We start from the raw sequence: 25,702 nt of genomic DNA, 5'->3' as shown, positions 1-25,702 counted from the left end.
AAGCAACAAAAGAATATAAACACAAATCAAAATACAGCCAACCAAACATGCTTGCTAAAAGAAAAAAAATGGAAAAGAACTGTATTGAAGGCTGCTGTATCATAGCATTGTAAGCTATTTTTTTACAGCAACCACAATTTTTATACTGCAGGTGACTCAGTTTCCAGTATATGACATCTTTTAGAAAGAGAAAAATACATTGGGAAGAGGAGTATTTTTTCCCTTTGAACATCAAAGAGTGAGTGCTCATGGAGCTGATTTTGTTGGAAAAATATGCACAAATCCTGCACAAAACTTCCACCAGGAGTTACATTAAATAAATGCTTTGTAAAATTAGTACAGATGTTTTCAAATGGTCCTGAACAACGACCTACGGGTTTAATGTACTTTTTCCTATTATTTCTTATTCTAGAACTATTTATTCATCCTCTTTTATGTTAGGTGTTATCAACACTAGTTTCAAAAACGGATTCAACTAGTTTATAGGTTTTCATCTGGAAATTGTTTTAGACTGACAATCAATTCAAAACAAAAGGAACAAAGCAGTCTTAACTTCAGCAGCAGCACAGAACTACCATAGACAATTAAATTAAAATTTCTGCTTGAAAATTAGACTGTTTCTGAAACTTTTACATGCAAAACAACTTTAGCTATATATAAAAAAACCTCAGCAATAAAAAAAAAAAAAATCAACCCCCCCCAAAAAACCCAAAACCCAAACCAAACCAAACCAAAAAAACCAAGCAAAAAAACCCCCACCAAACAAAAATCAAACAGCAATCCTATGTTACGATACCGTGGAAGTTTGCATCAAATAATCATAGTCATCCCTATCATCTGCTAGCACATCCTCGGTAAGCCGTGCAGAGTGACTCGTGCTATAATCTGGCTTCGTCCTCCTGAGCATAAATCTGTAATAAAATAAGTAAAATCAAAATCTATTAAAGTCTAATCACAAAGGTAAATTATTCAGAAAAGAGAAAGGGACAAGCGCATTTTTAACAGCACTTAATTATGACCTTAAACTACATATCCAAAAGTTATTTCACTGGTCTGTCAGGCATGACTGGCATTTTCTTCCACTTTGAGAAGGGGAAAAAAAAAAGTAGCACACCAAATATGCTACTAACCTTTGTTTAAGACGTGAAGGCTTTTCTTGAACATAATCTTTATGGTTGTTTAACTCCGGTTTTGTGGCATCTTTTTCTCTTTCTGTCCGATCAGGAACCAGATGACCATGAGCAGTTTTCATTAGAACCTCAAAATCAGAATCAGCATCATAATCCTCCAAGTCATTCTTTGGGCCAAAAAGACCAGAGCCTGGTAACCCTCCTGCAGCTGATCTGGAGAACACTTCAGCACATTCAATGGGCATGCTTAATCGAAAAAACATGACATCTGTTTTACTGTTCTGTGAACCAAAGGACTTCTGCGTGACTTTCAGACAGGGGCAGCTGTCTATGGTGCCATCAATTCTCATCACCTATGAGACAAAAAGATGTAGTTGTGTTGAAGCCAATGCTTTTTCTGCTTTGTAACTATTCAATTTATATTTCTAGAATATGCATTCATGACTTGCAAACCTTGCAAGGGTATGCTGTCAACAATCAAATGTACTGCAATCACGTGCTGCCATTTTGAAGGGAAATAAATACTATGAGGAGTGGATGTTATTTGTGGTTCCATTGTTAAATTAAAAAAAAAAGACTCAAAGAAATTACCTTTCTCATAACTCTTTGCAACATAATTCCAGCCCTGCCCAGAACAACACAGACCAAAAAATATAAATCATACATGCACATATGCAAAAACATAAATTGTTTCTCAAATACTACATTGTGATACACAACAGCTGAAAAAGAATTCTTATTTCATCAGTTTCAGAAGGATTTAATGGAAAACTTACAAGGCATGAATTCCGTTCCATCAAGATGCACAACTAATTGAGACATAGGTTTTGACACAATTGGCTAATAAATATTTATTAAAATCAAAACCAATTAGCTATGGAAAAATCACAAAGTGTGTGCACATGGTATCTGTTATGTAAAAATGCCCAATTTCTGGAACTTGTTTACAAACATAGCTTTCACTGCAAAACGAGCTCTTAATGAGGACATCTTGTAAAATTTGTCTCTGAGAATCTCATGTTTACGCACGACAGACTTCATTGAAAAAAATACTATCAACCAAATAATTACATTCTTTGCAACTCTACTGAAGGTAAGAAAATTCTAACAGGTGCAAGGTTCATCCAGAAATGGGACAACATATCACATTAAAAATCTTGTCTAGAAGTGCAAAAGTAGAAACATAAATTAAACATATTCAAGTGTCTAGAAACATTTTAATAGGATCACAAACCTCAATATGTTCATGATTTGTGGGCACTGGTAGAAACTGAGGGAGTCTTTTACTCAGCCAAATGGTAATGTCTCTGTTTGTATTAACAGCAAAGGGTTCATACCCTTCCTGTAAGCCACATATAGTGAAATATTTTAGAGTGCTGACATCTTTTCCAAAGTTCATTCTTCCCACTTGAGATGGGCCCAGACTGCACACAGGTAGAAATCCTTAAAACAAGATGAAAGAACACATGGGTTGTACGTCATGAACATCAATGAACTGCTCTTCTCCATAACTGAATTAAAAATTATTTGGTAAAAAAAAGTAAATTAATCCAAAAAACCAAAGATTATAAATGTAAGCAGTCATCAGTAGCACATTGCATCTTGCATGTCACCAAGTAATGTATCTTAAACATAATTCTGAAAAAGAAAAGCCCCATAATAGTCGTGAATCTCTTCATGCAACACTCAATTTACCTCACAGAGTCTGACAGTCAGCTCTTGGTTAATCATTCTGCTAAGCTGGTAGAGTGTTGCCAATTTTACTCCAATTTTACTCCTACTACTTTTATATTCCCCCTAAAATTTCATTATTCATGGTATTTTGAGAGAAACTTACTTTAAAAGTAATATAGTGCTTGTCCATGCAGTTATAATAGTAAAAAAAAAAATACAAATATGCACCAAGTGCATGTCATAGATTTTAAAAAAAAAAATTAATTTTAAAAATTCATAAAACTGTGGCTCTGGATAATGAGAACTGACAATATGATACTTCAGCTTCATGAAATAATGTAGTTTGGTTTGGGGTTATGTTTTCTGTTTTACCTTTTGAATCAGTTTCACATTTGTATGCATCTTAGTGTTTCACTAGCACAGGGAATTCATTTGTGACTTCTTTGCACTTTTTTAAAAAAGGGGTATTTTTCTCAGTTCCAGTCCAAAAAACCTAAGAAAATCTTCTATTTCTTCTATTCCTTTTCATCCTGTTTGTCAATTTTCACAGCTACAAATCACTTTGTAGATTCATTTGATCTAGTTATTAACAAAATGTTTTCTTTTTTATCGAGGCAGGAATATGAATCAATGATTCTGATTCATATGAATGTACCAGGTATCAAAAGATAAAAGGACAAAATACAATTTAGTTCCTCTCTTTTCTTTATGCTGCCTAGATAAAAAAAAGGGCAGAGGATCAATTCATGATACATGTTTTCTTCAGAGACAAAAGCAAACTCCATAGCACCATCTACAGGAATGACCACTTAAATGGTCAGTCTTCAGTATCACTTTCTGAAGATTTTACTACAGATATAAAAAACTGGTTGTCATATTTATGTGTATTAGACATGATATATTTAATGAAACACTCTATTAGTCATAAATTCAATTCCAGATTATCTTCACAGCTTGGCTCTTAAATCCTTGCCTTGTAGGCGTCAACTTCTCAGATAACATAGCTGATACAGACAATAAGATTTGTGTCTATTCCTCTAGTGCAAATGCAATGATGAACAATAATAGAGAGTATTTTCCAGCACTAAATGAAACAATATTGTATTATACAACACAAAACTAGGAAAAATATATCGAGCTATATGCCATGGTAAACCCCAGCAGCTCTAGTAGGGAGAATTTACTAGGCTCCCTCAAGTTAAAGGAATCCATAAGTTGTTGCAAAAGTTAAGTAAAGCCAAAAATCAAAATTCTATTTTAAATAATCTTACAATTCTTAGCTCATCACTCAAAAACTGGTAATACTTATACCTGTGCATTTTCCTGTGGGCTCAAAAAAAAAAAAAAAAAAAAAAAAAGAGAACTCTCAGACAGATTCATTATTAGATGTGAAGCAAATATTTTACACACTAACACAAATGTAAATGAGCATTTGCAAGGTTCCCTGAAAGAAAATAAAGAAACCCAGAAAAAGTTCCTACACAGGTAAAACTCTCATTGATGTTTTTACTCAATCTAGTACTTCCCATCAACCCTGTAAATGTAGCCAATACAAAATCAAGATGACAATCTCTCTCGCCAATGCAAATTCCATTGATTTCAGAAGGCACTGTACATGTAGCTAACTCATGCAAGTAACTTTAACTGTACAGTAACCCTTGCTCTGTAGGAATGGAATATAAATACGAGTACCAGCCCTAATCATGAAAACACTATTCCACCTCTGGTGAAATTCTGGACTGATTTGCCCATGGTTCAGTTGTCATTACAGTGTTTTAGGGCTCTTCTGTATATGACAAAGAAAGAGTATATCATCTTACAGGGAGTGTGCTGCTAAGGCAGCTACATGTCTTTCTATGGAATAAAAATGAATTTTCAATTCCCATTTCTAAATGGGTATCCAGCCATTTCTGATGTGATGTTTCACAGATTCCACATAGCCCTTGCATGCTGGAGGCCACATACAAAGATTATTTGTCCATAACCTGGCTCTTAACCTCCAGGTACAAAACTGGGCTATGTAACAAAACTTTCATTTCACTTTGTGAAATAGCAAAACAAAAAATACTTTAACATTACCACGCGAAGAGTAACCCTCTAGCACTGTCTGTCATGTGGTGAAAGCACAGGACAGCAACATTTTTCATAATGTTCCCTACTTTCAAGAACACAACATGAACCTCCTGACCCAATCTGTCAAACACTACAAACGGTTCATGCTCATGGAGATCGTGAGTAGAAAAAACAAAATTTGGTTTATACAGTGTTCTTGTTCATATCTACAGTGTAAAATTTCCCTTATACAATTGCATAATAAGATGCAATTATGTTTATCAATTTTACTACTGAGATGGTATCTCATAAGCAAATTCATCTGTCATAATCCCAATCCTCTCATTGGTAGCACAATCTAATACACAGCATATGAGCCTTATTAATAAGATGGGAGAGCATTGTACTCCATTTTCACCATTCCTAAGTAAATTAAAACTACAGGCCTGATTTACAGTAAGGCTGCACCAGAAATTCTAACCTTTTTTTAAAGCTAAAGATCCCTTTCTGCAGCAACATAAAATGCACAGGATTCACTGATAGAAGTGACCTGAAGAAGATCAACGAAAGTAATTTATTTTGTGTATTTCATTTGTCTGTTTGCATATACACACTCATACACAGAGTTGCCTTCCCTCCCTGAGTCCTCTTCGCCCAAAGAATTGTGTATTAAATACCCACAATATTTTCAAATATGTCTCTGGAGTTATTAAATCTGAGGTCAATCAGCACATTCCTTTGAAAACCAAATAGAAGGTCTTATTTCAAAGAGCAAGTTCTTTTCCACAAACATGACAATAAAGGAACTTAATGTGAATTACAAGGATACTGTGAAAAATATGAGAGGCTTGACACTGACATTAAGTCTTTGACAAGGTTACCAAAGCCTTCAGGCTTCACGTCAAGCCAGGAACTACTTTAGCAGTTTCAGACTCAGAGATCTGTTTCAGTCTGAACCTGCAGCTAGAAACTAGTAGCACAAAAAGTACACCACTGTGATTTCATCAACTTGGAAATCAAAATAGTGGTCAAACAGGTTACCCTCAGAATTTAATAAAATTTCAGTTTCTTTCAGAATCTTACTCTTCAATGGGATTATACTACCTAATAACTGGAAAGCCATTACAATTTAATGGCACCAAGATGATTTTTTTGCATATAGCACTAACAATAAGCCAATTCACAAAGCCCTTTCCCTCATCATGTTATCGCTGCATCTAAGGAAATCTGAAGTAACAGGTACAAGTCTAGAAAATTGATGGCAATTATGTAATTTTAAAGGAAATTAAAATATTTCTAATTCCTAAGGCCTGCCAAAGAAGGAAAAAAATTCTCCCAAAGCACTCCTGAAAGTAAAATACTCTGAAATCCAGATGAAATTAAAGTGGTTAAAATTCAAAGAGGGAATTGCCTAATTAAGAGGTACGAGATTCATGCTTCCCCTGGGAATAGGAATGAGTAACCAAACAGTATCATTTGCAGCTCTTACTATTCAAAAAATTTAACTTTATCTCTCAGCTACAGCTGTATTGTTTAAAATATATATAATATATATGGCAGAATATATGTACCTGCAACAAATAAAAGGGAAAGATTAAAGCTTAAAATATTCTTTTACGCTATGATATTTCAAAAGTTTTAGGCAGTGAACTAAATTAATGCGATTTCTTACCCTTTTCTCTATCTATTTGCACACAAGTATATAATTAAATTTATGAACAAAAATGCTTCTTTGGTATAGAATCAATCTGGCACCCGACATACCCTCACAATCATTGCCATCTTTGGTAAAGCCATAAGCTATGGCTTTATAACAAACTAACACCTGCTTGTGGACTCTGAAACCCGCACCAAGAAACCTACAGCAACACGCAAAGCTCAATCCACTGCTTTAGAATTAAGCAAAAAAATTTGAAGGTTAGCTTTGTATCACTCGACTTTACCCTGGATCAGGTGTCATTTCTCCTCCCAGTGCTAAAACAAAACCTTAAAGATGACTTAAACTTCCTATCACGGTTTCTCACTAATTGGACAGAAATCTGGTAACATTTAAGTACTTCATCTAGATAAAATCTGATGTCCCTACCCACAGCAGGGTGGGTGGACTAGAGGATCTTCAAACGTCCCTTCCAAACCAAACCATTCTATGATGCATTCTATTATTCTGTTATTTCATACAGTGACCTGCTGCAGTGAGGATGAAATATATAAGGTCATGAATCTGTCATTCCAGACACATCCCTGTAAAACACTGAAAAGGTCTCATGACAAAAGATGGCCACAAAGGTCACCACGGAAAAAAAGTCTTGCCTCATCCTCACCCCCAGTAAACTTCCTTTCCAAAGGTTTAATACTAATCAAATAGAGAAAAGGACAAGGGGTAGTTCCTGGGATGGGAGGGGGCAAAGGGGTGCAGATGAGGGAATAAGAAACACACTACAAGAAACACATTAAAGCAAAGTCAGAGCAAAAATTGGGCAACAGGAAGTTAACAGCATGATATATTACAGTACTTACCGTCACCAACCTCAAAGTCCTTGAATGCAAGTTCTGAACCTGAGTCATCAAGCAGGATTTCACCATTTAAGGTGAACATCATAGTGTGCTCATTCATGTCAACCATGCATCCAACAACATCTCCTGCCAACCAAGAGCGGCCAAAATGCTCATTACCTTGGTGCCACCGCTGTGCCTGAAAAGAATTAAAAGAATAATAGTGACGATGTGGGTGTTCCTCTCGTCTTTAGTGGTAGAACTAATAATTAACCTTCTCAATTAAGATGGCGCTGAAATGAACACAGAATATAATTCCAAAACAATGTCTTTGAGTTCTGCAAGTTGAGTCTGAAAATGGAAATCCAACAATTAACTTCGTGCAAGCACTCCTCACATCAACATTGTAAAACATTGCTAAGAGAGCTGACAGGGGAAATGGCTATTTCAACATTTTACTAACAAGTAAGAGCATTGCTTATTTTTCTGTAGTTTCATGGAAGACTTATAATTAAAATAATATTATATCTATTACAATGTTACATAGCTGCTTCACAAACCTTTTTTAAGAAATTGTTTTTATTTATTTCAGTAACCTATAAATTCATTACTTGCAAACAAACTTTATTCTTTCCTTGAGTATAATTCTAAAAATGTGGTGTGCGAAATAAATTAATCTTAGATTAATGCATAGCAGATTTTGGAAGGAATAGAATTGCCTGTGGATGAGACAGGCACTGAGTTTCTGATAGATTCCAGAGTAGCTGAGGGCATGATTAATGATACCTATGACTGCAAAGGCTTTGGATGGAGCCTTGGATTGGAGTTCAAACACATTAAAAAGTATTGCAACAAGCATAAAACAAAAAAACCCCCTGTTAATAACAAATAGGTTTTCTATTTATATATTCCATCGCAAGCAGATTTTTATCATCATACAAAACAAATGAACTTTTCTGGGTATCCTGAATATCAAAATTTTTTCTCCAGTCAAGAAAAGAACCCATTAAAATCAAAGATAACAAAATAGTTCTGTGGATTGAGACCTAAAGATCAAAACCTAAGATTAAGAAGGCAAACTACAACACAGTTATTCCAGTAAATATACAGGATTCGAATAGTTTATTTAAGCCAGTCAGATATTTTACAAAAACAACTTTTCAGTTCTCTTTTCAAGGTATTTTCTCATGCAACACAAGAGTGGAAAAAATAAATTCCCACCACATAAATAAAATACATCTTGAGAGCTTTATCTAACTGGGAACAGCCAGGAATACTGTTGATTTCTGTTACATATTATAATAGTAATAAAGTCAATTAATTCCAATACCAGATACAAGAAATACTTTGACAATAGTCTTAATAATAATTAAGGTTTCGATAGCAGTTGCAGTTGCACTTGCCTTCATACTAAAAGTTCTTCTGAGTCATTTAACCTATTCTGATGACAATCAGTAATATATAAAAGTTTGTTTTCCTATATATTTTTACTACTTGATTTCAATCTGTCATTGTTTCATGCAGAGTTAAATTTGAGCAAAATTTACTGGTTCTATGATACGTCAGTGAAGTTGTAAGGATTTCTATAAAAAACTAGTTATATTCTTTGGAACTCTTACATTTCGAGAAAAAATTCGTATCAAAGTTTCCCTCAAACATGACTGTTAATCAACTTAACTATATTTATTCCCTAATGGCACTTCTTATCAAGAGAACAACAGAGTAAAACTCTAAAGAAATGATTCATAGCTAATTACAGCTCTGCCAGTATTTTGAATTTAAGTCACTTTGATTTTCAATTCTTTATATATACTGTACAAATACTGTGAAACTGTGAAAAAAAATTATAGAGATGTCAAATCCTGTTAATTAATTTTTCAGGTGACACTGATCCTCCTTATTCCATCTAGGCCCTCAAAGACAGAGAGAAATAATTTCATAAAACATCAATGAAAGATGAGAAGGAAATTAAGTTGAGGCAATGATACATGGAATTAGATGCAAAAAATTAAAAGTTTTGCAACCACTTATTATTGCAGATAAACACATACAAACCTTAAAGCCATCAAAAACAAAAGCTTCTTCATCTGAGCCAAGCTCCTGATCTGGCAGACAACCTGGCCTGGTCCAGCCAACCCTCATGTCTCCTGCAGTAACCGCCTCAAACTCAAAGTACCACTTCCCAGCCTTCACTGCATAAGTCTTTTCTGTGCGGAAGATCCTGAACTTTTCCATTATCCCACTGCACATGTCCAGTCTCACTGCTGTAAGGTTTAAAAAGATAAAAATAAGGAAAAAAAACCCAACTAATGCAGAAAGTACTGTGTTAAACTACTGACAAAAATTAAGACAGTGAAAGGACAAGGTAAAGGAACACCTTTAAGCATAGGCATGTAAAGAAGAATGTGCTTGCAGAACAGCCATATGGGGAAAGTGTCCTTTCCCATTCTGGGGAATCAGCACGCTTAAGTACCTCTGTGAAATAACCCTACACTTGTAAATTCACCGGGGGGGGGGGGGGAGGAAGAGAACTTAGGAATCTGAGTGCCGCTACAAATCACTCGGATTCTTTTTCTCAGATTAGGAAAAAGAATGCGAAAGGCAAGGATCTCTTTCCACAAATTTGCAATGTATTAAATCCTGTGTGACCTCTGAAAGGTCAGCATTCCAGTCTAATCACCATAACTCCTCTTTTTCTTGAATTTGTTTTAAGACCAAATGTGTCTGCACCTACCTGCACCTTTTTATTAGACCATGCTAAGAACCTCTCGCTTTCTCTTCTGTTTTCTCAGCCACATCAAGGTCCACATTTCCAATATCGTCTAGAATAGCCTATAAAATCATATCCCTCAGAATTTATTATCACTTCTGATGCCACTATGCCTGACCTGGGTGAGGTTCATTGTTTCCTGTAAGCAACTCTGAACTCTCCGCCACATAATTCTTTATCCATAAAATTTTCTCTTTGATAGTTGACAAAATTAAAAACATTTTTGAAGACCCTCAGTACCTCAACTATGCAGATGTAGCACCACAAAGCATGATAACTGAGAATTTGTTTTCTTTTTAAATTCTAAGTAACATAATGCTTTCCAGATTCTAAGCAATCCCAAAAATACAGCTGCTGTGGGAAACCAGCAAGGAATAATAATAAAGCATAAAACCTGACACTAGAGAGCTTTGTAAAATTAAGTTTAAATAAAAATTAATGATTGGAGATGCAGAAAACCACTAGAGGGCTCTAAATCCTTTAATAACTGTATGGATTTTTGCTGATGAAAGAAGATCCCTATCACGTTTTATGCATCTCAAAAACTTGAGAGACTTATAAACTGCAAAATCTAACTCCTCAAAATGAGTATAAAAATCTTCTGATGAATGTAGTTCCAGTCTTTGCTCAAGAAAGATCAGTTTGTGGGACACTGTTCTGCAGTTCCTTTCCTCTGGCAATTTTGCAACAGCATTGATCACATCTTTCAGATTCAAGTATTGCACTTGCGTTCTTCGCATTTAATTAGTAACTCCATTCAAAGAACCAGATCAATGACCTCTGCATTTTAAGGAAAAAACAGCATTTTCCAGCAGTTTATTCCCAAGGAAATTAAAATCTAAGGGAAATACAAACAACAGAAAATGAAGAAAAGCGCCTTTTAGATTTGGAGACACCTGTTCAAAATGTTTTATTGAACCAACAAATTCAGTAGTGGAGTGAAATATTCTAATCCTTTATGGTTTTGAGAAGAAAAAAACCCCAAAATTAATTACCATGGTCTTGATCAGGAGCTTCCAGATGGTAACCGTAACCTAGAAGGGTGCGAACTGCTTCCCGAAGACTGTCTTTGTTTGACTTCTTTGTTCGATCATCCAAAAGAGCATATGGTACAAGGCGAGGGTTTCTTCTATTCTTCACATCCTGCATACAGTATGAAAAATCAATTCCATTTCAGAAATTGCATTTTTGTCTTGAAGACAAGATTATGCTAGTATAGCAGTATAAAAATTACTATTTATACCAACTGAAACATGGAACTGCAAGTATAGCAAGGATTCAAAGAAGCCAAATAGTCTAGAAAGTAGTAAAACCCACTAAATTCACTAAAAAAGAAAGTAAGACACAAATAAACAAAACTGTGTGGCTTATACCTACTGCTATTTTCTATCAAATTTATTTAATAAAGTAACAATATAAACCACAAAAACAAGGATAGATGTGAAGAGGTTGACAGAAGAGTCAAAGGATTATATTTCGAACGCTGTTTATGAAGCAGATACAATAACAATAAGCTAGTATATAACTAAAATTCAGAGATATTTCTGTACCTCAAATATACAGGTTTGAGGGGTTTTTAATTATTATAGCACTTAACAAGATACATTAAATGCCCAAATAATAAACATGATTAAAACAAAAGAAAAAAATACTACTAATAAAAAATAATAAATACATGCAACGCTAATAAATAATAAAACAGATAAAAAAAATCTGTCTTACTATGTCAAATGCTTAAAACATGTATTTTTCCAAAATAAAGGGTCTTGCAAGAATATGGTTGATGTGCTTCATGTGTAGAATTTTTGTAATAGATAATTAAACTAACCTCTCCTGCACCTAAAATGAATGTATTGGTAAGGTTTAATCTTCGTATTTTAGGTTTATTGACACAATATTGATAAAGTTTTCCTCTACTGCAAAATTATCTCATTTGAAAGCAGTGTTTAACTGAAATATTTATATGAGAAACATAATTTTTAGCGACTAATAGAACTGTTTTCTTGCCTATATTTTCTTCTCACATCCTGTCAGACTTTTTTGGCAGTCAGAGAAACCATGCTAAGAACTCTCCATGTTCTTCCTAACACCTCACTATAAAAAAAATTACAGGCCAGACATACAAAAAAAATATTGCTGTTTGTTGTCTTGAGTACAATACCAATAATACTGAGAGGTTTTTATGATTGGTAAGATTTAATAAGAAGTGCAAATATAGTGCCTATTATTTTAGAAAACAGCACCTACAATGAAAGTATCTTTCTTCTTTTATAGCATTACAGTTCTAGTTTTAGGAATATATGTAGTTTTCATTCTCTCTTTGCAGGCAGAAAAGGAACGGCACATCCATTCTGGCAAACATTTGCAGGCATCTCTAAATGCTTAGATGCAAGGCTATCTTCCTTTTGTCTTGTTATGGTAACCAACTATTAAAAGAGCAGTTATAAACCAGTGCTTGATGAAATCTGGTCCCACAAGTGATCCCTCTAGGAGAAGAAATATGAAGGGACAAGTATCACCTATATCCTAAAAAGGCTAACAAAAAGATAAAGATAATGCATTGCTGGGGACACAAATCAAGAACATATCAGCTCTAGTTGTATTCAGTGGAAAGGAGAGTGACAAAGCAAACACCAAGACCATTTGAGGGATCTACTTTTCATACTTATTCCAAACACTTAAGTTCATATTCATAACTTTTTCCAGTATTTAATTTGGTAGATGCAGGTAAGGGCTGCATCCAGAATGAAGCAAATGTTGAATTAAATTTTTTAAGGAATTATTATTTGATATAAGAATATTCACAGTAGCATCTGAGAGTAAACACTATGGTTTAATTATTTGTCTTGGAAAGGACATAAAAAGAGAACTCATTTCCTCTGAAACACTATCTGTCCCAAAGATATTACCAACTTTTACTGTCTTTAAAAATATAAAACGGAAGTTTGGAACAAAAATTCTGTAATTTCTTACCCATAATATACAGTTACACTAATGCATTGGTAGTTGCCATAGCAACCTTTAACACATATTAACATACAGCAATCAGCTGATAACAATGTATCATAATGAAATATAGTATAAGTGCTTTTAAAAATGCCTAAGCACAAAAATGAGAGTGAGGTGAAAAAAAAGCAAAAAGGAATAAAGAAATCTTATGTATTAAACCAACTTGATTCTACAGAATTTTTTCCCCCTTGGGTTTAATTTTATTTAATATTGTGACCTTTGTCACCCATTCAAGACTGTGGCTGCTTCTTTACATTTGATTGTGAGAAGGGATTTTTCTTTTCATAATTTTGTTCTTCTTTTTCCTATTACATGTCCATCTAAATTTTGACTGTGTTACTTACTGATGAATTAAGAACTGTTATTGTTATACTCATCGTAAATTTTTGTACTAATGACCTTCTACATCTCTGTGGTTTAAGTGTAGCTAATCAAGAGAATGATCCTGTACGGTGATTGAGTTTTGCACACTCACAATCAAGTCAACAAGAAAACTGATTAGCTAAGAGTGCTAATTTTTATTGAGTATGCTTCCAATTGGTATATAGACTGAATTCTTCCTATTAAATACAGAGAAGTTATTGCAGACTGTTAAAAGAAGAAAAACTCAGCAAAAGCTTTTAATTTTTTGTCAGAATTTTCCAGATTTGACAGTCTAATGCTTCATCAGAAGACTGTTTTGTATAGAGTTTGTCTGGCAACTACTTGTTCACAGACAAATGATTTGATCTGGGTCACACACATGACATTCATGTAATTCTTTTGTTTTGAATTCATATCCTCCCATATCACAGGAAAAAAAAAAAGGAAAAAAGCCTATCCATTTTATTACACAGCTTTGTCTTCATTTGATGTTACAAACATCCATTAATAATTTAGAATTTAATTTACTTTACTTAGGTAAAAGAAAGCATTGCAACCATAAAAAGTTGGAATGCCTGGCAGAATGTGCCCTGATCGTAAGTGGAAGGAACTAATAATGTTAAATGTGCCCTGATCGTAAGTGGAAGGAACTAATAATGTTAAATGATGTAGCGCTGACCAGGAAAAATCAGTAGTACTTTATACAGTGTACACTACAGATTCTGCTATATACAGCAAGTGATAGACAAATAACTATTACAAATAAGATATACATTTATTTGTATACATTTTAAAAGATTTTAAATAGCCAATAATTGGTCAACAATTGGCACGACCTGAATATAGCTCTTAAAAGTAATAGAAAAGAAATACAGAAAAAAATACCTAAACACACACACCAAAAAATATCAGTATGTCTTTTAAAACTTCCATGACAGGTAAAGAACACTGATGCAAAATAATTCCAAGGAAACACACAGGGAGCCAAGAGATACAAACTGCATTTATTCATTCAGTGAGTATGTGACATGTAGGTAACTGGTCCAGTGCACTGGAACTAACAACTGGTCTTGGAACTTGCATAGACAGATATCACTTAACAGCAAGAGTGAAACAAGAGGAATGGCCATACCATCTACAGCATCGTAGAAAACCATAGTGAAATTCTACGAGCAGTTTTAAGAGAAGAGCCTATTAATAGAAGCAGTGTCTGTAATAAGGTTGTACTCTTGTCTCAACTCTGTGTGTGTGTGTGTGTGTGTGTGTCTACTTTTTCTATCGACCAAACCTAACCAATACGATAGATATCTCGCGACAAGAGCCCTAGGCAGGCTGAGGAGACCAACTCCTGATCAAATGGTGGTCATATACTTTCTATAAATCTAAAAAAAATAAGATCCTGACACAAAGACCAAACCATCTTGCATTTGGGCCAAAGAGAAGTGAGATTTGATAATTGCTTGACAGTACTAAATGTTGTGGAACAGGAAGAGCAGAGCATCCTTTTTAAGATGCTTTTCACACAGTGGAACTTTTTATGTTGCTGATTTTTATAAACAATTGTTAAAGCTGTGAGATTTTTGATACTTTTTTGTCAGTATTGATGGCAGAAAAGTACTAAGAGAGTTGATGATCTTGGAGGTCCTTTCCAACCCAGCTGATTCCATGATTCTATGATTCTATGATATCTGTTCTACCTGCCTCACTAGAAGAACATTGTAGGAATACTGGTTAATGTCCTGTTCTGTTTACTGGACCAAAGTCTCAGAATGGACCACAAGGTAATAAATCAGGTAAACTAGATGTTTTAAGTAAACAGGGTGGGGCAGAGCCAGGATTTTGCAAGCTTGAGGAATCTAGGTCATCTAACAAAGAAAGCTGAAAAATTCACCTGGATGAAGACAAGCGTGGCAACCACCAGGGGATGAAGGCTCGAGTAGGCGACCACCCTAGTAAAGAATACGCATGTGCCAAGGAAAATTCTGGAAAGTTTCCACCCAGAGACCAGCCTACTTTTTAATATGTATGTTACAAGGTGTAACTGTGTATCTAAAGTGTATAAAATGGCTTGTTTCTGCACTTTGGAGCTGAGCAAGTTTTGTGTGGTGCAAAACACGTTGCTCCCAACATTGCAATAAACTAATGCCTTGCTCATTAAAGATGCAAAGCGTCTGAGCTGTTCTTTCATTCCGAGGTTTTTTGGCATCAATATAAATGGGGTTTCTGATTGTTAGCTTCTTCAGCCACAACACAATGCAACATGAAGAAAAAGCAAGATAACTGTTGACTAAGCTATCTGGATGCATGACAGTGTATATAAGCAAAATTTGAAAGAATCTTTGGCTATGATCCCCACAGTGTGGAGACCTAGAAATCACGTATTTCTAGGAGGGAGGGTGTAGGTAATGTACTTGAAATTATTTTCATTTGCTTTCTGGTCTCTAAACTTGACCCTTTTCTCTCCCTTTCTGTCTGCTCCTTATTTATATGGAAGTTGGGATTCTCCTGTATATATAACACCACAATTTTATGAACATCAACAAATACTGTAAGTGCATGGATGAACTTATATGAGTTCTGAATATTTTCTGTTAGACTTGATGGAAAATATTTGTGAAGATTTAGTCATAAATACATCCTTCTACACTTTCATGCTATTTTTCCATCAGCTTGTTATGAAAAATTCGTTAAAAGTAACCAAACAAAACACACAGGTAATCATGATAGGACTTAATGTCAAAATCCATGGCATGTTTAAAGAAAAAAAGCCCTCTGCCATAGCACAAATGCAATTATTTTAATTCACTTACACCAAGGTTATATTGCTCCTTTGCCTGGATCTGGCTTCTGTATATGTCCCTGGTCATCTACCATTTCCCCAGTTCCAAGACCACTAACTTGCAGGTAATCATGTTCTCCCTTAAAAGGACTTGTTTTTCCACTTACCCTTGCTATTTAAGATGTTCTTTTAAGCAGAAAAATTTTTTCCTACCTGTTTTGTTCCTTTTGCTCCTTTCATGAAGGAATAATTTACTGCAAGTCTGCACTACTAAAAAATACTTACTTGTTAGTGATCATTGCCATCACAGCTGTCAGGACAGTTCTGGGAATAGGATTTATTAGCTAACTTGTGCTCCCTCTCCTGGCTGGCTGGCTGGCTCTGCAGCAGCAGAACAAAAATACTGTATATAGTCATGCACAAAGAGCAGCTCTTATGTCTTCTTAAGAAAAAATCCTGACAAGCAGTGGCGAATTTAGAAGAAGAAAAAAAATCTGGAAGTAGGAAGGTATTTTCTCCAATACTGTTTAAAGGAAAGAAATGGTTTATACATGAACTACTTGACAGTATCCCTTTAATTTTTTCATTTTATGTAATTCCAAAATGATGAGGCACTCATACGGAACGGACCTACTAGATTATCTAATTCACCCCACAGCCACAGCAGGATTGCTGTTCATAACATATTTCCCAATGATTAGTTCATCTACTTTCAAACATCTGTAAGCTTCTTCCCCTTAGGAAACTATTTCATAGCTCTGTAAGATCCGTTATAGTATTATACAGCATAACATCATGTCACTTTATTCCAGTACTGTAACATGTCACAGTAATATGATGGGATAAAAAAATGTAGCCCATGAAATAAACCCACTGGAGCCAAGCAGAAGCACATAGCAGCGTGGACAACAGCTACCAGATTGCCATGTGATATGTATGTCAGCTAAATGAGAAACATCTCTGCACTGCACCCAGAAAGGAGTCTCGTTATTCTGTTCTCTTCTTACAAATTTTAATAAATGGTATTTGCTATCTGCACATTGTAAGCACTCCTAGAACTCAGTTGTCTGTCTTTTCTAGAGAAGATAATTATTTGAGAAGAGAAAATTATGGCATTAAGATGAAATCAACATTGGCACTCAAGAATGGCAGCTTCTGCAGGACACACTATTGGTGTCAAAGCTTTCACGGCCATCATCTACCTGTTTAATCATACATGAGACTAATGTCATTTTTCTGCCAAGAAAAAGGGAGCAAAGTACACTGTTGATCTTGCAGATCTTCCTGAAGGTCACAAATATTTCTGAGCTCTTGTTCACCTCCAACAATCATTCTCTATTGAAAGCCTAACTATGACGCTGTTCACTGCACTGCTACAGTTCCCCACCCAGCACACAAAAGTTTTCAGTCAGTTTGGATGAATCAGACACAAAAAAATACTTGGATGTTTAAAGGACAAGCACTCAATACTGCAAAATCCCAACTAAGTGGCTTTCCAATTCCCAATGTGATCAACTTCATAGGCACTTAACTTTTAAATACTCCAGGCTCTTCTCTGCATGCCCATAACAGTCTTTGTCTTCGTAAGGAAGAACGGTACAATATTTATCATATATACCTAAGCCCAATCAAGATTTAGAGCAGAAGCATTTGTCTAAGGCCCTTTCAGAGCCTTTGATCTGGTAGTCAAAATCAGGGTTTGATTCACACTGACTGCTTAAAAAATTTCCAAAAATTTAAGTAGGGAATCCCATTCCAATAATCTTTTTATAAAACAGCTTGTCCTTGGCCACCAAAATGGATTTAGATACCTAACTCCTATTTGTCCAGTCAGATACTTCTGAGAATATGGGGTCAATTTTTAAAAAACTCTTGAAAAATGGGTAATGCACCATTCAGTAATTACAAGACTAAGGGGTTTGAAACTATACCTCTATTTTCCATGAGTTTTCTCACACTAGACTATAAATTGTAGTAAGTGAGTACAGATTTAATTTTCACATTGAATTCTGTCATCTAGCAACAAGGGCATTAATTAGGAAGAGAGTCTAGGCAAGACTAGAGTTTCAAGGTTGCCCCTCAGGACAGTATTTTAAGAGTCACTAGATAAAATACTGAGAGCTGTTCAGTGAGTAGATCACAGAGTCCTCCTTTTTCCTTCCCTGTGAGCCTCAAAATTGCCACTTCACAGGGCCACATTTTAGATTCAGCGGTAAGTTGAGTCTCTTTCCCAAGGCACAGCACTGAGAAACATAAGACAGACTTCATCATTCTTTTGACATTACACTGAAGTGTTTAATTTTAGGTTATATCCCATACTAGATTTGTCTGATCAATGGTTTTTTGGGGGTTTTGTTGGGTTTTATTTAACCAAGTTTGTGCTCTGGAGCAACTCCACTGCCTTTTGGCAACCATAATAAGACTAATGATTTATGACTATCACATCACACCTCTTCAAATGCAGGGCCTTCTACATCAAAAGGCACACCAAAACATATATAAAGACAGTGTATAATAAACATGTTGTGTAGATGTAAAGGAAAACTTTTTCATTGCCACCCACTCTCAGTCAGATTTTACTTACCACTCCCAATCCAGTAAAACTCGGAAAAATCTTTGACATCATTATTTTACTGCCTTTCCTACTTAATATCTTGCTAATTCAGAAAACACATAATTTAGCTACAAATTCACTCCAATAAATGTGGTAAAATTATTTTTGGTTTTTTTCAAAGATACACAGATACACAGGGTAGGTTAGATTGTCCTCAAGAAACTTTATTCACTACACATGAGTCATGGGATTAAATTTTCCCAATGCTAGTTAGAAATGTAATTAGCTAAGAGATGCATTTGATTCCAGAAACTTCTTAGCTTCATCTTAACCAATAAATTTTGGTGCAAAACTTATTTTAATTTTGAGCTATGTCAAGTTTCTATCAAAGCTGTAACAATTTCCCAACTTCCATTTATTTCAAATCTCCCGATTGGCAAGGCCATGTATTGAAAATTATTGGCTTCTGGAAGAATAAAAAATATGGGAGGCATAGTGTAAATTATTGAGTGCATTGTTTAATATATCAGAAATATTTCTTTTGAGCATACAGTTTTTCATTCTAGAAATGAATTGTGCACTGCCTCCATAAACACAGGATTGAAACAGCGAGTTCAAAATGAATTAATCTGCTCCCCTTTCCTGATAACAGAAAATTATCACTTCCAACCCTTATGATTCATATTCTATCAGAAATGTTAACAGCACTTCTTACTTAAAGATGCAGCATTATGGGAAAATTTAATCCTGTGTTAAGCAGGGGTTTGCACCAACACTGAATTATCTTCAGTGTTTAACTAGCAGGAATATTACATACATTTCAGTCTCCAAACACAAGACCTGGTTCACTGTCTGCCTAGATGCAAGTACAGAACATATATTTCCTAAATAGTTTATAAAGTAACACAATGACAGCTTTATAGTAAGATACTATAGAGGATGATGTTGAAATGCATATAAGCAGTATCTATTTTGTCACATAAATGTACTTTGTCAGTGCATGGAGAAGTGAAATTAAGTGTCTATCTTAATATATATAAAACCAGATTAATTTATTTTTTTATACAAAAGCTTTGCAAATAGAACTAGTTTTGGTCCTGTAGAAAAACAAAATACGACATGAGCGGCACTGAAATGTATAACTCAAATTTTTGCCAAAAACAAAACCACTGTTCGTAGACAGAAAAGGGTATGTACCTACAAAACAACTGCTTGTCATTTTTGCAAAAATAGTGAGTTTTTATGCTCAGTGCAAAACCGTGAAAAGTCTTTTTTTTTTCCCAAGCCATGAATTTGCCTAAATTTTCACTGTGATATGCTACCACACATTTATTAATGGAAATGAAGAAACCTTTCTGTATATAAAATTCACAGTCACAAAAAGAATAGAAAATAAGACTCCTAAGGGAAAACTGATGTAGTAACTGTCTTGAAAAATGCTAAATTAGGCTCATTGTATATCAAATTGACTTTTTTTGGGTTTTTTTTTAAAGAAACCAAAGAACCTGAGTTTTACTTTTAACGATCTATCCATGCTTCATTCTTACACCCCTCCCTTGTAACACATTGTGATACCTACCACATAATATTTCTATTCACTGAAACAAAAGAACTAAAGTAGGACTGAAACTTTGAGACTCACTTAACTATTCTCAGTTAAACACGGCCTCTGCCAAGAATATTAGCAAAATTACTAGAAGTTTACATGCTGATTTTCCTGGATAAACAAAATTATTCAATTCCAAGGACTGCAAACCTTTAAATGATTACCCTAGTGAAAGTCAATGTTTACATTTCCTAATACACTAGAGCACATTAGCTTTCTGCATGCAGTTTTCTCACTCCAAAATCTAGATAGCATACAAGAACATACCACCAAGTTTTTTTAATACTGCTTTTAAAAGAGTCTCATATTGCTAGAAGATTTAGCAGTATTTCTTCAAGTATGTATTTGTGTTTTCTTTGACTGACATACATTCATTAGCTGTTTCTTCCTGATTGTGTATCCCCATTATTTCCATTTTACTGTGAAATATGTCAATAGATAAGTGTTTTTTCAAGTGTCTGAAGTCAGCTCTTACCTGCTGGATACCATATGTCCACCCCTGCCTTATACGGTCCCTTGCCCACACATTGTGAGCATTCTCTGCTAGTTTATCCACCATAGCTTCTTGAGAGGGGGTCAGTTTGATAAAACTCAAATCCATAGGTGCCGGCTTATATCCACTTAACAACTGATAGCTGTTGAAAAAGAACAGAACTTGCAATTACTTTTCAGTAAGAAAAAAAAAGAAACCACAAAGGAAATAAATATAACATCTGTAACATCTACACAACATATCTACATAAATATGATACACATCTTTGAAAATAAAGAATAATAATTCACTGAGGTGCATCTTGATGGGATGAAGTAACTGGTAATGAAAGCTACCCAAAATGGTCTGAACTAAAAATGTTTTCAAAGTGTTTTAGTACTTCCACATATTCAAAATAGTAGATTAAGATGTTGCTTATCAAATGCTTATATTAACACTATTGTTGTTACCTCTGAGCAGTTCATAATACTTGTTAAAATTTATCTATTTCCTACTGAAGCAAGAAAATATATTCTTCCTATTACACATCGGGATGTGAGAGACAGAGCAGGTCAAATGGCTTATTCAAGATCACTTATGAAGTCCATCCAATAAAAGTATGTATTTATAATACTTCATACCTTAACTATCATTCAAACCATAAGAACACGTTTAAAGCATGAGTTAAGAAAAGAAACGCACTTTCTCACTTTTTTTAGCGCTCTTAGGGATGCTACTTCTATGAACTTGTTAGTTACAGAAATTAGTTACAGAAATCTCCTACTTTACTTATGACCAAATCTTCTTCAAAAAAGGACGTAAAGATATGGTGACAGATGCAGCACAACAGGACTTAATAAATTTGCAACAAAAGCCTATGACACTATGCAGCACCACCATGGTGGTGGACGTGACCTCCCGTAGCTCAGGTGATGAGGGAACACACAGGGGAAGAGGAGCAGGAAGAGAAAAGTGTTTGGGGAAGACAGACAGGCGCTGTACTGGGCAACACTTGTGCCCAGGCACTGGTAGGGGGAGGACACAGATCATATGCATATACGAGTACAGTTCCATTATTTCAACTGTGTTCAAGTTCCCAAATTCTTCATTCCCAGCTAGGGGGGGGGGGGGGATGCACAGGTGCTAAGGAAGAGGCCAGGGCACCTTGGCTGAGCCATGAGAGCTGCTTTTAGATCTGTGGTAGTGGAGACCTCTATACCATACCAGCCTGAGCCCAGTCCTACCAATGCTGTTGCCAGTTGATTGCTTGGGAAAAAGAGTCAGGCAGTTGTATGAGTTCTCTCCACTTCAAGTCATGGCCATTCAAGGACTTTCAATGGGTTACGTTCAAATATTTTCAGCACAGTTAAATATATTGACAAATTTGCTGTAAAAATTCTTTATAAAGTCTCTGTGGTACACTCCGTATATAAAATAAATATGTAACAATGAATGTCAGACATTTCAATGAATCACAAAAAACCTAAAATTTGTCTACACATCAGGTCACAAATATCTAAAAGAAAAGCTGTGGATGAAGGTGTGTGAAAATTTCAGAAAATTCATACACAAAAATGTATGCCCAAGATAAAACTAGTATTATAAATATAAAATTGTTAAATGTGTGTTCGCTTAACTCACACTGCCTAACAAAAAGATGCATTTGAATTTCAACTTACTTCTTTGGAAGTTTCATTTTTTTCACTTTTTCTTCAGCATGTTCATCAGCAATTCCAACATGGCAGCCTAATGCCAGCAGGGTTCTAGGACACAGAAATCAGAGAAAAATTAGTGCCAATGTTTATATATTTAGAGTTTCTGCTGTGAATATAAATGGCACTACACCACAAAGGAGACCAATAGAAATTACTACAATACAATATGGAAAGATCAATGCCAGCCTTTTTGTATATGTAATAAGCTTTCTGACAGTGTTAAGTAAATGCCACAAGATGTTCCTAAAAAAATTGAATAAAAATATGGGTAGGCTACTTTAAAATGGAACTGTCAGTCTACTTCATTTATATGAGGCATCAGTTCAAAGATTTCCTGCCCTTGATATATTATTTCTGCTTTATATACTTATTCATACTGCTTACATACCCATTCATACCACTTCATATCCAAATCTTTTTATGTTATGTTATTTACATCACAGCTGATGAAAAGAGAAAAGGCAGAAAATGTCATTTGTTATTCTTAGAATGTGTTTTCTTTACCAAGAGAGGCTATTATTCAGAGATTTTAGGATACACTACTGAAGAAAAGACTGACAGCAGAATGCATGATAAGCATTAGCCCCAAACTGGCATCTTATTCAAGCTAGACACAGTGTGTCAGGTACCACAAGGCTTATGCCATAGAGCCACTGAGCCAGGCAGCCCACCCTGGCCTGACTCTGCCAGATGCAGTTCATTTCAGAAAACCAACACTCTCTACATAACTTTTGAACAGGGTTGACAGTATTAATTGGGTTTCTGATTACTTCAGACTTCTTCCTTTCCTTACAGTCACACTCTCCAGCAGTATAAATTTTAAGTCTCATTTGTCTTCAGAATTTGATCTGTATATCATCAGTTATTTGATCCTGCATTATATTCAATACTGGGTTATAAAGTCTTAGTTTCTTTAGCCAGCTATGTTACTAAAATATTGACATTGAAATGAAAAGAAATCCTAGACAAAAGTCAGAGACCACTTTCAAGTCAGATGAGAATTTTCTCAAAATCTGAAGGTTGAAAGTGATTACACAGAAGAAATCGCAAATTTCAACACCTTGGACTTCATTTCCAATTTCCTCAAAGCGTAAGAAAGGTGGAAAACAAGGCTTATATTTGTTCTCATCACTAGCTAAAACAGTATTTTCTAGTCTTGCTTTAACCATATTTACTGCTCTTGAACTGACTGGAGAAAAAAAGAGCATAAATACCACCCTAACATTATTTCTCTTGGCAGATGAATTGCGTGTTTCCAGGAGATTCTTACAGCATATTTTTAGTGCTAGCTACATGAAGTAAATCCTAGTGTTATGAATTGTGAACCTGATTTAAAATTAGACAGTAAAATCAGAAATGAGGAAATCAATATGCAGTGGCTACCTCTGGCAAAACACACCATCTGCACACCATGCAGCTAAATTTCAGCTGGTATAAATAGTATATGATTTGTATGCAGCTATCACCAGCATAAATAAGAGAAACATATCTAACAGTGGAATGCAGTATAGAGGAGCTAACCTCTGGTAAGCCTAATTTTCTTGTAATGTAAGCCACGAATTTGGACACTATATTATCTCTACCCAAATAAAACAAATGCATATCAGAGTGGCACAGGAGGATAAAAGGACATACCATACTGACAGATCCTGAAAGACCACTAAAGCACTTCAAACCTAAACAAGAAAACTAAAAGTGTCTGAATGCTGCTCTCATCATCACACTGATACATGCAATTTTCACATAAAACTGAGTAAATAGACATGAGAAAGTCAGTCACAAAATAATGAGCCATAAAACCAAAAAAATGTACAAGACCAAACTACAAAATATATAGAAGAATGTGCAGAAACAGTATGAGAAAGCATATTTTAAATCCCATGACATTTTCAGAGGCAACTCTTTCCTGAATCTTGACATTTCCTACAGTGTATCATTTTTATAGTTCATAAAATATTCAATCATATTGAAAAATAAACACAGATCCAAATATATTGAAAAGAACTGTCATATCGGATAATATGACTCAGAACTTCCTTGGTTTCTGACTCTCTCATCTAGTAAAGCTGGCAGCAAAGTTGGCAGCAAAGTTGGCAACAAACCAACAAAGAAAACACAATTACAGTCAGAGTAATTCTCAATGTCTTGCAAGTATTTCAAGTATGCAGTAGGCAGCTTTGATGCAAATTGTGAAGAAAATTATTAGGGGAAGTTTTAAAAGAATATTTTCTTTCCCTCTTCCCCTTTTTGCACTCATTGAGGTTTACAGCTAGTAGATTAGAAGCACCCAGTAACAAAACAGTCAAGACAGCTTACAATTCGAGATATCACAGTTTAGATCACCTAGAACTGATTAGTGTGCTAATTTTTCCACCTCTCCAAAGTTGCAGAAATAACCTGGGCAAGAAACTTCTATTCTAGTCAGGGAACAACAGATGTCTACGTGATAAATATAACATGATATTACAAAATTAGAAATGCGTATTTCAGAAAACAAGGACTAACAGAAGAATGTAATGAAGACTGAGCTCAGTAAGCATACAAATTTTGAAAGCCGTAGAAAAACTGAATGTTTTCTATTTTGGATATTATCCATTTAATGAAAAGGCTCTTTCTAGAGTAAGTGATAAAATTACTAAAATAAAAGTTATCCATAGTTTATATGTTTATAAAATGATTTTTTTTTACCAGGGTTAGATTAGAAAAGCCCTGGGTCCTGAACCAGTACTCATGTAAGGATTCATAAAATTTGTTTAATATGTAGTGAAACATTAGAAGTGTGCATTTAATTACAAGAGCAAGATTTTTCCGATGCCTGAGTCATATTATATAGATTATTCTAGGAAAAGATCCAACTATAAGGAAAGTTAATGACATTATCTTTTGTAGTTTCATAAAATAGAAAGGAAGAATGTATTGTGAATTCTTAGCACACTGCTGTACTGACAGGAGTCTCAAAAACATTCCTTGAAATTCTAATATCTAGCTGAAGACAAATATGAACTTATTTTCTTGCTTCCAGTTCAATTTATCTACAAATGCTTTATCTCCAAATAATGCCAAAATATCCCTCCAGAAACTGTTT

The 25,702-nt window shown here is 34.8% G+C and overlaps 1 protein-coding gene across 2 annotated transcripts in view; it reads right to left on the bottom strand.

Moving 5' to 3' along the window:
• RYR2 (ryanodine receptor 2) overlaps positions 1-25,702 on the bottom strand; it is a 389,904-nt gene that overhangs the window by 134,555 nt on the left and 229,647 nt on the right. For both annotated transcript variants that reach the window (XM_051783768.1, XM_051783769.1), the window contains 8 exons: positions 22,582-22,665; positions 20,906-21,065; positions 11,115-11,262; positions 9,405-9,613; positions 7,374-7,548; positions 2,365-2,573; positions 1,131-1,483; positions 797-911 (listed from right to left, as the gene is read on the bottom strand). In XM_051783768.1, coding sequence (XP_051639728.1) covers positions 797-911; positions 1,131-1,483; positions 2,365-2,573; positions 7,374-7,548; positions 9,405-9,613; positions 11,115-11,262; positions 20,906-21,065; positions 22,582-22,665 — 1,453 coding nt within the window. The remainder of the gene's footprint in view (positions 1-796; positions 912-1,130; positions 1,484-2,364; positions 2,574-7,373; positions 7,549-9,404; positions 9,614-11,114; positions 11,263-20,905; positions 21,066-22,581; positions 22,666-25,702) is intronic.

Source organism: Manacus candei, unplaced genomic scaffold (genome assembly GCF_025592945.1).
Source record: "Manacus candei isolate 608988 ecotype Guabito, Panama unplaced genomic scaffold, ASM2559294v1 h1tg000017l, whole genome shotgun sequence".
Taxonomy (NCBI): domain Eukaryota; kingdom Metazoa; phylum Chordata; class Aves; order Passeriformes; family Pipridae; genus Manacus; species Manacus candei.
Note: the sequence above shows the minus strand (reverse complement) of the source record. Positions and strands in the feature narration are given on the sequence as shown.